Here is a 16794-nt window from a genome sequence, read left to right on the forward strand (position 1 = left end):
TGCTTTTTGCGGATGATGTGGTCCTGTTGGCTTCATCAGACCGTGACCTCCAACTCTCACTGGATCGGTTCGCAGCCGAGTGTGAAGCGGCCGGGATGAGAATCAGTACCTCCAAATCCGAGGCCATGGTCCTCAACCGGAAAAGGGTGGAGTGCACTCTGGTCGGGGATGAGATCCTGCCCCAAAGTGGAGGAGTTCAAGTACCTCGGGGTCTTGTTCACGAGTGAGGGAAGGATGGAACGGGAGATCGACAGGCGGATCGGTGCGGCGTCTGCAGTAATGCGGACTCTGCACAGATCCGTCGTGGTGAAGATTTACCAGTCGATCTTCGTTCCTACTCTCACCTAAGGTCATGAGCTTTGGGTAGTGACCGAAAGAACAAGAAACAAGCGGTACAAGCGGCCCAAATGCGCTTCCTCCGTAGGGTGGCTGGGCTCTCCCTTAGAGATAGGGTGAGAAGCTCAGTTATCCGGAGGGAGCTCGGAGTAGACCCGCTGCTCCTCCGCATCGAGAAGCCAGATGAGGTGGCTCGGGCATCTAATTAGGGTGCTTCCCGGACGCTTCCCTGGTGAGGTGTTCAGGGCACATCCCACCGGTAGGAGACCCCAGGACACGCTAGAGAGACTATGTCTCTCGGCTGGCCGGGGACCACCTCGGGATCCCCCGGGAAGAGCTGGACGAAGTGGCTGGGGAGATGGAAGTCTGGGCTTCCCTGCTTAGGCTGCTGCCCCCTCGACCCGACCCCGGATAAGCGGAAGAGGACGCTACGCTACGCTAAATTACAGAGTACGGTGTAGGGCTACCTGCTCGGTGTGAAAAGTGCCCTGAGAGAACTTCTGTTGTGATTTAGCTCTATATAAATAATATTGTCTTGACTTGACCTCTGTGAGCCAATCATCTCGTTGGTGTCAAACTTTTAGAATTGTTTCACTGCTGCTGTCAGCTGTCATTTCAGTGTATGATCGATCCAGTCTTTCTCTGCCCCATTAGCCTCCAGTCATGAGATCCAGCATTCATGGATCCTTCCACTCATAGTCTGTTTTATCCACTGCTCCCACTCCTTCATCACCAGTTTGGTAAAATATGGAAGAACTTAAACCCACTTTTAGTTTTTCTTTTTGAATTTCCTCCTTTATCATCAACACAGCCGTGCACTCATCTTTCTTATTTTTTTCCTCCTCTGTGCTCTCCCATCGCTCCACAACTCATCTTTAGGTCACTGATAATGAAGAGCTACTCAATAACTACGACTGCAAACCTCTTTATACTGTTTGATATATCTTGATTTAGATATTTCTTTTGGTTTTTGTGTTCAAGATTTTCTTAGAGGTTGCACCGCTAACAATATTACAGTTTTTGATAATTGGTATTTTTAGACAGATTATCTCTTAAATTGTCTTACTCTAAAATTTAAAATGTTAGATTTTTATAACAGCCAATAACTTGATGTTAATTGCTCAGCCTGATATGGGATTTGCTGCTGTGTTTCTGCTGACATTAAAACTAAAATGTAATTTTCTCTTTCAACCCTTTCTCGTGAAAAAAGGAGACTGTAATTTCTATGAATGAGGTTTGGTTTCCATGGCAGCAGCACTGTGCCTTCTATTTTCTCTTATCCTCTGTCCTTGAAGTCAGATTTATTTTGAGAATTTGAATGAATAATAATTCAATGATATTCAAGAGTGGAAACTTAAAGAATCCATACAAGGAGTTGTGATGAGTGAAGTGCATTATTATGCAAATAGTATATTATGTGTATCAGATGAAGCCAGAAAATATGACCAGTGAAAGACACAAAATGCCCAACAACATCTATGTAGCCTACTTGTTGTTGCTTTTTCCTACCTGTTTTTTCTGTGTTAATAAGAAAAAGAACTCAAAGACATAAAGTTCTGTGGAAAATATAACATTTATTGTCTTCATGGAATTCTTTCTTTCCACTGTCAAAATAGATTGAAGTGCATCATAGACTTTCACATAAAAAATAACATTTGATTTGCTATTTACACAAAATAGACATCTGTGCATGCTGGATCAACAGCTCTGAGGACAAAAGGAGGGGACAGAAGAAGAGTAGAGCAGCTCCAGGATATCACAATAACAGATATCAAACCCTCTCAAATAATTACAAAATATATACTCCATTGAATTTCTTTTTTCCGCTGCGGAAAGTACAATCTCAGGTCCAGAGCTGCTAACACTACCCCATGAGAGAGGCAAGAACTGCAAAGGACAGTTTCAAAAGGAAAAAGAGATGGAAAGGGTGAAGAGTAGAAAAGGACGAGGGAGGATGGTGGAATGGCAAGGGCAAATAAAGTGTGTGACAAGAAAGAACCTCTTGATTTTGTTTGCTCAGGTCAGACCTCTAAGTCATCAAAGGCTGCCTCCTCTCTAGAGTATAGAAGTTGCAGATTTTCTGCTGCTTTATCAACAGTAGGAACACATGAGGGACAATAATGGCAGGAGGGGTAAAGGCAGAGGAAAGAGGTCTAAACAATTCCATATTTCGCCAGGTCGCTGAGCTCCATGTCCCCGAAGGCTTCCCATGGGCAGATCACTGTGATGTCAGTGCCAAGACCCTCCATGCCGGGGATGTCATCTCCGAATCTGAATGGATGAAACACAAAGCTCTGATGAGTTCAAACTGAGAGAGACAAGGAAACATCTTTTCAGATAAAGAAAAGACTTCTTTATCTTAAATCCATCTTACCCCTTCTGGCCTGGTTTAGGGGCTTTGCTCTTGAAGGTGCGCATGGCCCTCTGCTTGAATTTGGGAGGAGCCTTCTTGTCAGCGGGAGTTGCTACGTCTGCCATTTTGTTTTGTTACCTGAAAAGAAAAAGAGGGGGAAAAACAAAAGACATTAGTTCCTTGAAACTCTCAGCTCTTTTAAACTTAGACTTTAAACTTTTCTGTTTGCCACTACTCATCTATTCTGCAATTTTAAGGCTCTTGTTGGATTTGTTTTATTTTTTGTATCTTGTCTTAGTGTATTTTTATGTCATATGTAAAGCACTTTGAATTGTTGACTAAATTTGCAGAAAAAACTCTTGTCATTACAGATTCCTCTGCTACCATCAAACAAAAGTCAAACCAAAAATCAAAACTTCTCTGAGTTCATCCGAATCAGTCAGTAAAAGGACCTTCAGACATCGTTAAAACAGCGACAGTGGAACAGTATCAGCAGGAAGGCTGGCACAGACCACTCAAAAATCCTCTTAGTAAAAATCTTCAGTCTCATTTCAAAAAACGAAACATCTATTACTCTGTCTGAGCACGATGAATATGAAATCCTACATCTTATAAAAGCTGTAAAAGGCTCAGATCCCTAGCCAAAGAGCTGAGAAAAGTGCAGTTTAATCTCACCTTTTGTTGAGGCTTCAATGTGTCTGATGAGTTTGGAGGTTTCTCTCTTGTGGCGTTCCTCTCACTGCCTGACTGTCCCTTTTTAAAGTCATCTGGCTAATCCCATCAGATGCTCATTCGGTCATTCGTTCTGTGCCAACCCTGCTCAGTCCTCTTCTGTACCAGCTCCACCACAAATAGATGGGTTAACAGAGAACAAGATATAAATACAAGGTAATTCAAGGTTAATAAGTCTGTCAGTATAAGAAGTGACAGTTTAACGAATATTGACTGACGGTAATTAGCATGATTAACCACACAATCTGTAAAAACTGTTTATTCAACACTTCTAATTTTATTTTTTCACAGGAAATAATTTATTTATATGATAAATAATTACTGGTCATGAAACAATATAATTCATGGTGGTCATGTTTTATTTTTGGTATGTAGTCACTCCATACTTTTAGTTGAGTGAATCGAGTCAAGTTGCATTGTGGGTAATGTAGACAACAGGTTTTCAGCTTTACTGAAAATGCAATATTTCAGTCACAGAACTCAGTGAGGTATCACAATATGAAACATTTTTTATAGTGGAGCCACAGCCAATGGAAAATAAAGTCAAATTATACATAGGTCTATGTAGCAGAATGAGTGACAGTCTTTTTTATTCCACACATTATTTGTTACCACATACCAAATACCTATTTGACATTGTTTAATGACTTGAAAAAGTTGTGTGGTAGATATGCACATCCAGAGCAAAAACTCTAGTTTAAAATGATATCAAGAGTGATGTTTTGAGTACACTGCTCTACTTCAGACTCAGACTTCAGACTTACTGTTGTTGTCAGATACACTGTGTTCCTGATCCACATCATCTTTCTTATCTATCACATGGTTCCCCCTACATTATTTGGGTCTTTTTGTAATGTGGATTCATATATCTTGTTCCATTGTTTCATGAAGTGTTGAATTGACCATTTTTACAGTTCAGAGAGGTGTGAGGTTAAAATACTGATGTATGTGATGTGACAGATGGACAATGGATGTCAGATTTCTTTTGGCATCAACTTTATAGTCAAGATAATTCGTGTCACTAAACATTCCCCCAGACCTGTTTATTCTCACATCTAACTTGAAATCCACCCTGTATTTATATCTTGTTCTCAGTTAACTCGTCTATTTGTGTCTGAGCTGGTACAGAAGAGGACTGAGCAGGGTTGGCACAGAACGAATGACCGAATGAGCATCTGATGGGATTAGCCAGACGACTTAAAAAGGGGCCATCGGACAGTGAAAGGAACGCCACAAGAGAGAAACCTCCAAGCTCATCAGACACATTGAAACCTCAACAGAAGGTGAGATGAAACTGCATTTTTCTCTTTAGCTAAAGATCCATGGTTTTTACTGCTTTCATGATGTAGAGCTTCAGATTCTTCATGTTCAGATAGAGTAACATGTTTAGTTTTTTGAATCAGAAAAGTTTAAGCCTAAGTTTAAGACACCTGAGAGTTGCAGGGAACTAATTTTTTTCCCCCCTCTTTTTCTTTTCAGGTAACAAAACAAAATGGCAGACGTAGCAACTCCCGCTGACAAGAAGGCTCCTCCCAAATTCAAGCAGAGGGCCATGCGCACCTTCAAGAGCAAAGCCCCTAAACCAGGCCAGAAGGGGTAAGATGGATTTAAGATAAAGAAGTCTTTTCTTTATCTGAAAAGATGTTTCCTTGTCTCTCTCAGTTTGAACTCATCAGAGCTTTGTGTCTCATCCATTCAGATTCGGAGATGACATCCCCGGCATGGAGGGTCTTGGCACTGACATCACAGTGATCTGCCCATGGGAAGCCTTCGGGGACATGGAGCTCAGTGACCTGGCGAAATATGGAATTGTTTAGACCTCTTTCCTCTGCCTTTACCCCTCCTGCCATTATTGTCCCTCATGTGTTCCTACTGTTGATAAAGCAGCAGAAAATCTGCAACTTCAATACTCTAGAGTGGAGGCAGCCTTTGATGACTTAAAGGTCTGACCTGGAAAATAAAATCCAGAGCTTATGTCTTGTCTCATGCACTTTATTTGCCGTTGCCTCCAGCAGAAAAAGACAAATGGAGTATATATTTTGTAAGTATGTGAGAGGGTTTGATATCTGTTATTGTGATATCCTGGAGCTGCTCTACTCTTCTCCTGTCCACTTCTTTTGTCCTCAGAGCTGCTGATTCAGCATGCACAGATGTCTATTTTGTGTAAATAGCAAATCAAATGTATTTTTTATGTGAAAGTCTATGATGCACTTCAATCTATTTTGACAGTGGAAAGAAAGAATTCCATGAAGAAAATAAATGTTATATTTTCCACAGAACTTTATGTCTTTGAGTCCTTTTTCTTATTAACGAAGAAAACTACACTGACAATTAAATGATTTTAATATTTAACACTCAGTCAAGAAAAATTCTGTGTCTCCACTATAAAGATGTATCATATTATGATACTTCACTAAGTTCTTTGAATGAAACGTTGTTTGTCAGAGTTCAGTACTTTCTGATTTTAAAATAATAAACATACTGAAAAAACTGAACTAAATATACACAACATTTTGTGCTCATACATTTACAAAAAGGGAAGAAGAAACTGATTGAGGCAACTTACATTCAGATAGAGTCACCTGCTATTGATGAGATCAGTGTTAAAGCAGACAATCAGGTTTGTAGATGATACTTTGGTTTACACATCACAAAGGTTTGTCCATGAAAAGACTGAGAGTGGATGTTTCTGTGATGATCTTGAGGACACAATGATGAGGCGAATGAGGAGTTCTTTCTTAATGCACGTTTAATACGAGTCCGGATCATCAAGCAGCATACATGGTACAATGGTGATGATGCCCAGCGACAGAGAGGAATCAGCATGTATAGTGTTGCTGGTATGTGTGGTATTTCTCTAGAGGTAACCAAGACAGAATGTGATCTAGGTATATGGGGCCATAACAAGTATGTTTTCTTATTGTTTTTCAGTAAGATAAGAAACCTATTGACGTCAGACATTTCAGTGACTGAGCGCCATGGCAATATCATGAAAAACATACTACCAAAGACCCACTTTTTAGCATTTCTTTTGAATTTCTTCTTTTATCATCAAGCACAGCCTTGTACTAATCTTTCTTCTTTTTTCCTCCTCTGTGTTCTCCCATCATCCCACCACTTGTCTTCAGGTCCCTGATAATGAAGAGCTACTTATGTTAACACTCAATAACTGCAAACCTCTTTATATTGTTTGTCTGTTATATCTTGATTGTGTGTTTTCTTTATCCTGTGGTTTTGTGTTCACATGTCATAGTTTTCTTAGGCTGTACCTCTTACAATATTATAACATTTGAAAATAATTTGGTCTTTTCAGACAGATTATCTTTTGATAACTTGTCTTTCTCCTTTAAAAATTAAAATACTTGACAGCTGATAACTTGATGCTAATTGGAGCTCAGCCTAATATGAGTTTGCTGTTGTGTTTTTGGTGACATTAAAACCTAAAATATTTTTTCTGTCAAACCTTTCTCTTTACATGAGAAGAAAGGAGACTAATATGAAACAACATTTCTATAGAGGAGCCACAGCCAGTGGAAAATAAAGTCAAATCACACATAGGTCTATGTAGCAGAATGAGTGCCATTGTCTTTTTTGTTCCACATGTTATTTGTTACTACATACCAGAAACCTATTTGACATTGTTTAATGACTTGAAAAAGTTGTGTGGTAGATATGCACATCCAGAGCAAAAACTCTAGTTTAAAATGATATCAAGAGTGATGTTTTGAGTACACTGCTCTACTTCAGACTCAGACTTCAGACTTACTGTTGTTGTCAGATACACTGTGTTCCTGATCCACATCATCTTTCTTATCTATCACATGGTTCCCCCTACATTATTTGGGTCTTTTTGTAATGTGGATTCATATATCTTGTTCCATTGTTTCATGAAGTGTTGAATTGACCATTTTTACAGTTCAGAGAGGTGTGAGGTTAAAATACTGATGTATGTGATGTGACAGATGGACAATGGATGTCAGATTTCTTTTGGCATCAACTTTATAGTCAAGATAATTCGTGTCACTAAACATTCCCCCAGACCTGTTTATTCTCACATCTAACTTGAAATCCACCCTGTATTTATATCTTGTTCTCAGTTAACTGGTCTATTTGTGTCTGAGCTGGTACAGAAGAGGACTGAGCAGGGTTGGCACAGAACGAATGACCGAATGAACATCTGATGGGATTAGCCAGATGACTTAAAAAGGGACCGTCGAACAGCGAGAGGAACGCCACAAGTGAGAAACCTCCGAGCTCATCAGACACGTCGAAACCTCAACAGAAGGTGAGATGAAACTGCATTTTTCTATTTAGCTAAAGATCCATGGTTTTTACTGCTTTCATGATGTAGAGCTTCAGATTCTTCATGTTCAGATAGAGTAACATGTTTAGTTTTTTGAATCAGAAAAGTTTAAGCCTAAGTTTAAGACACCTGAGAGTTGCAGGGAACTAATTTCTTTTTTCCCCTCTTTCTTTTCAGGTAACAAAACAAAATGGCAGACGTAGCAACTCCCGCTGACAAGAAGGCTCCTCCCAAATTCAAGCAGAGGGCCATGCGCACCTTCAAGAGCAAAGCCCCTAAACCAGGCCAGAAGGGGTAAGATGGATTTAAGATAAAGAAGTCTTTTCTTTATCTGAAAAGATGTTTCCTTGTCTCTCTCAGTTTGAACTCATCAGAGCTTTGTGTCTCATCCATTCAGATTCGGAGATGACATCCCCGGCATGGAGGGTCTTGGCACTGACATCACAGTGATCTGCCCATGGGAAGCCTTCGGGGACATGGAGCTCAGTGACCTGGCGAAATATGGAATTGTTTAGACCTCTTTCCTCTGCCTTTACCCCTCCTGCCATTATTGTCCCTCATGTGTTCCTACTGTTGATAAAGCAGCAGAAAATCTGCAACTTCAATACTCTAGAGTGGAGGCAGCCTTTGATGACTTAGAGGTCTGACCTGGAAAATAAAATCCAGAGCTTATGTCTTGTCTCATGCACTTTATTTGCCGTTGCCTCCAGCAGAAAAAGACAAATGGAGTATATATTTTGTAAGTATGTGAGAGGGTTTGATATCTGTTACTGTGATATCCTAGAGCTGCTCTACTCTTCTCCTGTCCACTTCTTTTGTCCTCAGAGCTGCTGATTCAGCATGCACAGATGTCTATTTTGTGTAAATAGCAAATCAAATGTATTTTTTATGTGAAAGTCTATGATGCACTTCAATCTATTTTGACAGTGGAAAGAAAGAATTCCATGAAGAAAATAAATGTTATATTTTCCACAGAACTTTATGTCTTTGAGTCCTTTTTCTTATTAACGAAGAAAACTACACTGACAATTAAATGATTTTAATATTTAACACTCAGTCAAGAAAAGGCCTGTGTCTCCACTATAAAGATGTATCATATTATGATACTTCACTAAGTTCTTTCAATGAAACGTTGTTTGTCAGAGTTCAGTACTTTCTGATTTTAAAATAATAAACATACTGAAAAAACTGAACTAAATATACACAACATTTTGTGCTCATACATTTACAAAAAGGGAAGAAGAAACTGATTGAGGCAACTTATATTCAGATAGAGTCACCTGCTATTGATGAGATCAGTGTTAAAGCAGACAATCAGGTTTGTAGATGATACCTTGGTCTACACATCACAAAGGTTTGTCCATGGAAAGACTGAGAGTGGATGTTTCTGTGATGATCTTGAGGATACAATGATGAGGCCAATAAGGAGTTCTTTCTTAATGCACGTTTAATACGAGTCCGGATCATCAAGCAGCATACATGGTACAATGGTGATGATGCCCAGCGACAGAGAGGAATCAGCATGTATAGTGTTGCTGGTATGTATGGTATTTCCCTAGAGGTAACCAAGACAGAATGTGATCTTGGTATATGGGGCCCTACCAAGTATTTTTTTTATTGTTTTACAGTAAGTTAAGAAACCTATTGACGTCAGACATTTCACTGACTGAGTGCCATGGCAATATCATGTACCAAATGTGGAGGGCAGACATGAAAAACATACTACCAAAGACCCACTTTTTAGCATTTCTTTTGAATTTCTTCTTTTATCATCAAGCACAGCCTTGTACTAATCTTTCTTCTTTTTTCCTCCTCTGTGTTCTCCCATCACCCCACGACTTGTCTTCAGGTCCCTGATAATGAAGAGCTACTTATGTTAACACTCAATAACTACAAACCTCTTTATATTGTTTGTCTGTTATATCTTGATTGTGTGTTTTCTTTAACCTGTGGTTTTGTGTTCACATGTCATGATTTTCTTGAAGTGTACCTCTTACAATATTATAACATTTGAAAATAATTTGGTCTTTTCAAACAGATTATCTTTTGATAAGTTGTCTTTCTCCTTTAAAAATTAAAATACTTGACAGCTGATAACTTGATGCTAATTGGAGCTCAGCCTAATATGAGTTTGCCGTTGTCTTTTTGGTGACATTAAAACCAAAAATATTTTTTCTGTCAAACCTTTCTCTTTACATGTGAAGAAAGGAGACTAATATGAAACAACATTTCTATAGAGGAGCCACAGCCAATGGAAAAATGAAGTCGAATCACACATAGGTCTATGTAGCAGAATGAGTGCCATTGTCTTTTTTGTTCCACGTTATTTGTTACTACATACCAGAAACCTATTTGACATTGTTTCATGACTTGAAAAAGTTGTGTGGTAGATATGCGCATCCAGAGCAAATATTTTAGGCAGAAGAAAGTCTGCATGCTTTATCTATCAATGCAGATGTAGTTTAAAAGGATATCAAGAGTGATGTTTTGAGTACACTTCAGACCCAGACTTCAGACTTACTGTTGTTGTCAGATACACTGTGTTCCTGATCCACATCATCTTTCTTATCTATGACATGGTTCCCCCTACATTATTTGGGTCTTTTTGTAATGTGGATTCATATATCTTGTTCCATTGTTTCATGAAGTGTTGAATTGACCATTTTTACAGTTCAGAGAGGTGTGAGGTTAAAATACTGATGTATGTGATGTGACAGATGGACAATGGATGTCAGATTTCTTTTGGCATCAACTTTATAGTCAAGATAATTCGTGTCACTAAACATTCCCCCAGACCTGTTTATTCTCACATCTAACTTGAAATCCACCCTGTATTTATATCTTGTTCTCAGTTAATTCGTTTATTTGTGTCTGAGCTGGTACAGAAAAGAACTAAGCAGGCTTGGCACAGAAAGAATGACCGAATGAACATCTGATGGGATTAGCCAGACGACTTAAAAAGGGACCGCCGGACAGCGAGAGGAACGCCACAAGAGAGAAACCTCCAAGCTCATCAGACACGTCGAAACCTCAACAGAAGGTGAGATGAAACTGCATTTTTCTATTCAGCTAAGGATCCATGGTTTTTACTGCTTTCATGATGTAGAGCTTCAGATTCTTCATGTTCAGATAGAGTAACATGTTTAGTTTTCTGAATCAGAAAAGTTTAAAGCCTAAGTTTAAGACACCTGAGAGTCGCAGGGAACTCATTTCTTTTTTCTCCCCTCTTTTTCTTTTCAGGTAACAAAACAAAATGGCAGACGTAGCAACTCCCGCTGACAAGAAGGCTCCTCCCAAATTCAAGCAGAGGGCCATGCGCACCTTCAAGAGCAAAGCCCCTAAACCAGGCCAGAAGGGGTAAGATGGATTTAAGATAAAGAAGTCTTTTCTTTATCTGAAAAGATGTTTCCTTGTCTCTCTCAGTTTGAACTCATCAGAGCTTTGTGTCTCATCCATTCAGATTCGGAGATGACATCCCCGGCATGGAGGGTCTTGGCACTGACATCACAGTGATCTGCCCATGGGAAGCCTTCGGGGACATGGAGCTCAGCGACCTGGCGAAATATGGAATTGTTTAGTCCTCTTCCCTCTGCCTTTACCCCTCCTGCCATTATTGTCCCTCATGTGTTCCTACTGTTGATAAAGCAGCAGAAAATCTGCAACTTCTATACTCTAGAGAGGAGGCAGCCTTTGATGACTTAGAGGTCTGAGCTGAACAAACAAAATCAAGAGGTTCTTTCTTGTCACACACTTTATTTGCCCATGCCTTTCCACCATCCTCCCTCTTCCTTTTCTACTCTTCACCCTTTCCATCTCTTTTTCCTTTTGAAACTGTCCTTTGCAGTTCTTGCTTCTCTCATGGGGTAGTGGTAGCAGCTCTGGACCTGAGTTTGTACTTTCCGCAGCGGAAAAAAGAAATTCAATGGAGTATATATTTTGTAATTATTTGAGAGGGTTTGATATCTGTTATTGTGATATCCTGGAGCTGCTCTACTCTTCTCCTGTCCCCTCCTTTTGTCCTCAGAGCTGTTGATTCAGCATGCACAGATGTCTATTTTGTGTAAATAGCAAATCAAATGTATTTTTTATGTGAAAGTCTATGATGCACTTCAATCTATTTTGTCAATAGAAAGAAAGAATTCCATGAAGACAATAAATGTTATATTTTCCACAGAACTTTATGTCTTTGAGTCCTTTTTCTTATTAACGAAGAAAACTACACTGACAATTAAATGATTTTAATATTTAACACTCAGTCAAGAAAAAGCCTGTGTCTCCACTATAAAGATGTATCATATTATGATACTTCACTAAGATCTATGAATGTTCAGTACTTTCTGATTTTAAATCAGTGAACTAAAATAAACATGTATGACATTCATTTGGTGTTCATACATTTATAAAAGGGGAAGAAGAGAAACATTCAGGCAACTTACTGTAAAAACCTCTATATAAGTCGCATTCTATTTTGGGAGATGTCATGCGGGGGAAAGGCTGGTTTATTTGAATGCATCAGTAGCTATTTATCTATAAACACGTAACTTTTTCAATTTATTTTTATTTGAATCACAATCAAAGCACATTACACCTGAAACAGTGTGTCGGGTTGATGGTTAATGGCCCGGTAATGATTTGCTTAACTGAACTGGACTGGTATATTAACTAAGACTGGATTCGGGTTAGTCTGAGTTTCAATTAAGGCTTTTAAAAGAACACAGTAACTTTATATATCTAATACAGTGTAGCTGTATGCTCACTCAAGTCCCAAAAACTATTCATTAGAGCTGTCACTGTGAGCTGCACGTCTCACCAAATGCACTGTCCCAGGACTCTTGATCAGTCCCCAAGTCCAACAAAGCACCATCCTTTGTTTCATCCAGTGGAAAAATAATAAAGTTAGTGAATCTTTTAGGCTTCAGATCTGTGCTCATACTGTGTGTCTCTGCCACAGCCAAATAAAGGCTGCTTATCTGTGTGCGTTTGTGCATCATGCCTCAACATGTGCTGCTGTCAGTCGATTCAGCGCATGCTTGACATCGTTGTTTATAGGACGTAATAGTTCATGGTGTTGATGCTCACATCACTATCTTTACATTTATATTTATCATTCTTAGTGTGGAGAGCCATTTACATACCCATAATCATATGCAGATCCAACCTCTCTCTGTATTTTACTGGTGTTAACTGGTATATTCAGATAGAGTCACCTGCTATTGATGAGATCAGTGTTAAAGCAGACAATCAGGTTTGTAGATGATACCTTGGTCTACACATCACAAAGGTTTGTCCATGGAAAGACTGAGAGTGGATGTTTCTGTGATGATCTTGAGGATACAATGATGAGGCGAATCAGGAGTTCTTCCTTAATGCACCTTTAATACGAGTCCGGATCATTAAGCAGCATACATGGTAGTACAATGGTGATGATGCCCAGCGACAGAGAGGAATCAGCATGTATAGTGTTGCTGGTATGTGTGGTATTTCCCTAGAGGTAACCAAGACAGAATGTGATCTAGGCATATGAGGCCGTAACAAGTATGTTTTCTTATTGTTTTTCAGTAAGATAAGAAACCTGTTGACGTCAGACATTTCAGTGACTGAGCGTCATGGCAATATCATGTACCAAATGTAGAGGGCAGACATGAAAAACATACTAACAAAGACCCACTTTTTAGAATTTCTTTTGAATTTCTTCTTTTATCATCAAGCACAGCCTTGTACTAATCTTTCTTCTTTTTTCCTCCTCTGTGCTCTACCATCACCCCACGACTTGTCTTCAGGTCCCTGATAATGAAGAGCTACTTATGTTAACACTCAATAACTGAAAACCTTATTACCATTATAACATTTGAAAATAATTTGGTGTTTTCGGACAGATTATCTCTTAATAAGTTGTCTTTCTCCTTTAAAAATCAAAATACTAGACAGCTGATAACTTGACGCTAATTGGAGCTCAGCCTGATATGAGTTTGCTGTTGTGTTTTTGGTGATAGTAAGACTTAAAAATATCTTTTCTGTATAAACCTTTCTCTTTACATGAGAAGAAAGGAGACTATTTTCTGTGAATGAGCAAGTTTGGTTTCCATGGCAGCGGTACTCTGCCCCCTATGTTCTCTTATTCTCTGTCCTTAAGTGTGTACATGAATAACAATGTTTTTTACTTTTTTACTTAAGTGCATTATTATGCACACAATATATTATGTGTATAGGATGAAGCCAGGCACAAAAGGCCAAAGATCTATGTAGTTAAAAAAAATCCTGCCTGAGTGTTAAATCCTAAAATTATTTAATCAGTGAAGTGTTAGTAAGATGAAGGACTCAAAGACATAAAGTTCTGTGGAAAATATAACATTTATTGTCTTTATAGAATTGTATCTTTCTACTGACAACATAGATGGTGCATTTAGACTTTAACATAAAAATAGAACTTGATTGGCTAATTACACAAAATAGACACCTGTGCATGCTGAATCAACAGCTCTGAGGACAAAAGGAGGGGACAGGAGAAGAGTAGAGCAGCTCCAGGATATCACAATAACAGATATCAAACCCTCTCACATACTTAAAAAATATATACTCCATTTGTGTTTTTCTGCTGGAGGCAGCGGCAAATAAAGTGCATGAGACAAGACATAAGCTCTGGATTTTATTTTCCAGGTCAGACCTCTAAGTCATCAAAGGCTGCCTCCACTCTAGAGTATAGAAGTTGCAGATTTTCTGCTGCTTTATCAACAGTAGGAAGACATGAGGGACAATAATGGCAGGAGGGGGTAAAGGCAGAGGAAAGAGGTCTAAACAATTCCATATTTCGCCAGGTCGCTGAGCTCCATGTCCCCGAAGGCTTCCCATGGGCAGATCACTGTGATGTCAGTGCCAAGACCCTCCATGCCGGGGATGTCATCTCCAAATCTGAATGGATGAGACACAAAGCTCTGATGAGTTCAAACTGAGAGAGACAAGGAAACATCTTTTCAGATAAAGAAAAGACTTCTTTATCTTAACTCCATCTTACCCCTTCTGGCCTGGTTTAGGGGCTTTGCTCTTGAAGGTGCGCATGGCCCTCTGCTTGAATTTGGGAGGAGCCTTCTTGTCAGCGGGAGTTGCTACGTCTGCCATTTTGTTTTGTTACCTGAAAAGAAAAAGAGGGAAAAAATAAATTAATACATTTTAAAGTTAGACTTTAAACATTTCTGTTTGCAACTACTCCATCCTGCAATTTTATTGAACTTTTATGAGTTATATGAAGCACTTTGAATTGCAGTTATTTCAGCAAATCAGCAAACATGTCAACGACCAGTCCAGTCCTTAAATTATACACTGAATTAAAAAGTATACAGCCATTTTTCAAATGTCCTCAGAGTTCATTAAAATCCATTAGTTGACATCCAACAAAAAACATGAAAAATGAGAATAAAGTCCTTTAAGCTACTCTGTCTTTCCTTTCTTTAAGAAAGCTGTTGCGGGCCAGAAGAATCTGAAGTACTACATCTTATAAGAGCTGTGGATCCTTAGCTGAAGAGAAAAGTGCAGTTTCATCTCACCTTCTGTTGAGGATTCGAAGTGTCTGATGAGCTTGGAGGTTTCTCTTGTGGTGTTCCTCTGTCCGACTGTCCCCTTTTAAAGTCGCCTGGCTAATCCCATCAGATGCTCATTCTGTCATAATTTCAAGTGCCAACTCTGCTCAGTCCTCTTCTGTACCAGCTCAGCCACAAATAGATGAACCAAAGGGAACAAGACATAAATAGAAGGTGTATTTCAAGTTACATCTGTTTGACAACATGACTTTTTAAGTTTTGGGGGAAAACTGACTGTTTTTAGCATCACTGAAAAGTTGATGCTGCCAAAATGCATTCATTGTCTATCTGTCACTGTGCACCACATCCATCAGTATTTTACGCACACACACTCCTCTAAAATGTAAAAATATATATTTTGATAAAATAAAGACAGACAGACAGACAGACAGACAGACAGACAGACAGACAGACAGACAGACTGACTGACTGACTGACTATCAGGAGTGGCTCAGGAGGTAGAGCGGCCGTTTTCCAATTGGAAGATTGGTGGTTTGATTCCCGGCTCCTCCAGTCCACATGTCGATGTGTCCTTGGGCAAGACACTGAACCCCAAATTGCTCCTGTTGCTGCGCCAACGGTGTATGAATGAGAATGAATGGTTAAATTCCCCCTGATGAGCAGCACCCTGCGTGGTAGCCCCTGCTATCAGTGTATGAATGTTTGTGAATGGCTGAATGAGATGTAATGTAACACACTTTGAGTGGCTGCAAAGACTAGAAAGGTGCTATATAAGTACAGTCCATTTACCATAGATAGATAGACTTTGTCCCCGAAGGAAAATTTGTCTTGGACTCCAAGACACAGTAAGAAAGAAAAGTCAGAACAACAAAAAAACAAAAAAAGTAAAGTTGCACATTTTCACAACAATAATAAAATATAAATAACAGAATTGCACATTTGCCCAACAAATACATAAACAAGTACGTAGATAGATAGGCAACAAAGTTGCACATTTGCACAACAATAAGCAATATAGTTTATACATACAGTGTATGACTTTATATATATATATATATATGTGTTATATTTTATCTCTTTAGAGACTCTCAATTTCCTAAAAATGCATAAAGTCTCACAGATTTTATTGAGGATGATAAAGCCCTTATTGCAGAATTCGTCTGGCTTCAGTGTACACACATCTCATGTCCTGTATTCAAACATTGACTTGAAAGCCGATAAGTCATTGGTAAACAACAACAGGTGATGTACAGGAGTCTGCAGGATGATCTGGAGCATGTGATGTAAGAGACACGAGCTGAGCTCCATACAGGTGATTCATCGCTTAGTGACGAATAAAGATCATTTAACCATTCAGCTTTTAATCCCTCCTCTCGTTGCACAGACTGAGGTCAACAAGGGACACTGATACAGCAACTTCCAACTTAGTTCAACAATTATTATAATATCAGGGAGTGATAAATCACAAGATAAACTTTACTGAGTGCTATAACACAAATAGTGTTATAGCACTATTTGTCTCCAAATTGTCCAAA

The 16794-nt window shown here is 39.1% G+C and overlaps 5 protein-coding genes across 5 annotated transcripts; 3 read left to right on the forward strand and 2 right to left on the reverse strand.

The window, feature by feature from the left end:
* Positions 1 to 2489: 2489 nt before the first annotated feature.
* Positions 2490 to 2814, reverse strand: LOC128369104 (retinal cone rhodopsin-sensitive cGMP 3',5'-cyclic phosphodiesterase subunit gamma-like). The gene is made up of 2 exons (XM_053330073.1): positions 2711 to 2814; positions 2490 to 2607 (listed from the first exon to the last, which is right to left on the reverse strand). The coding sequence occupies exons 1-2, from the start codon at positions 2812 to 2814 to the stop codon at positions 2490 to 2492; spliced, it is 222 nt and encodes a 73-aa protein (XP_053186048.1).
* Positions 2815 to 4913: 2099 nt separating this feature from the next.
* On the forward strand, positions 4914 to 5238 carry LOC128369066 (retinal cone rhodopsin-sensitive cGMP 3',5'-cyclic phosphodiesterase subunit gamma-like). Its single transcript, XM_053330030.1, has 2 exons — positions 4914 to 5017; positions 5121 to 5238. The coding sequence occupies exons 1-2, from the start codon at positions 4914 to 4916 to the stop codon at positions 5236 to 5238; spliced, it is 222 nt and encodes a 73-aa protein (XP_053186005.1).
* A 2676-nt stretch (positions 5239 to 7914) lies between these two features.
* LOC128369076 (retinal cone rhodopsin-sensitive cGMP 3',5'-cyclic phosphodiesterase subunit gamma-like) lies at positions 7915 to 8239 on the forward strand. Its single transcript, XM_053330041.1, has 2 exons — positions 7915 to 8018; positions 8122 to 8239. The coding sequence occupies exons 1-2, from the start codon at positions 7915 to 7917 to the stop codon at positions 8237 to 8239; spliced, it is 222 nt and encodes a 73-aa protein (XP_053186016.1).
* Positions 8240 to 10977: 2738 nt separating this feature from the next.
* Positions 10978 to 11302, forward strand: LOC128369086 (retinal cone rhodopsin-sensitive cGMP 3',5'-cyclic phosphodiesterase subunit gamma-like). Its single transcript, XM_053330053.1, has 2 exons — positions 10978 to 11081; positions 11185 to 11302. Exons 1-2 carry the CDS (start codon positions 10978 to 10980, stop codon positions 11300 to 11302), a joined length of 222 nt encoding a protein of 73 aa, XP_053186028.1.
* A 3213-nt stretch (positions 11303 to 14515) lies between these two features.
* Positions 14516 to 14840, reverse strand: LOC128369093 (retinal cone rhodopsin-sensitive cGMP 3',5'-cyclic phosphodiesterase subunit gamma-like). Its single transcript, XM_053330062.1, has 2 exons — positions 14737 to 14840; positions 14516 to 14633 (listed from the first exon to the last, which is right to left on the reverse strand). The coding sequence occupies exons 1-2, from the start codon at positions 14838 to 14840 to the stop codon at positions 14516 to 14518; spliced, it is 222 nt and encodes a 73-aa protein (XP_053186037.1).
* Positions 14841 to 16794: the final 1954 nt, after the last annotated feature.

The sequence above is a fragment of the Scomber japonicus genome, chromosome 2, assembly GCF_027409825.1.
Source record: "Scomber japonicus isolate fScoJap1 chromosome 2, fScoJap1.pri, whole genome shotgun sequence".
Classification (NCBI taxonomy): Eukaryota; Metazoa; Chordata; class Actinopteri; order Scombriformes; family Scombridae; genus Scomber; species Scomber japonicus.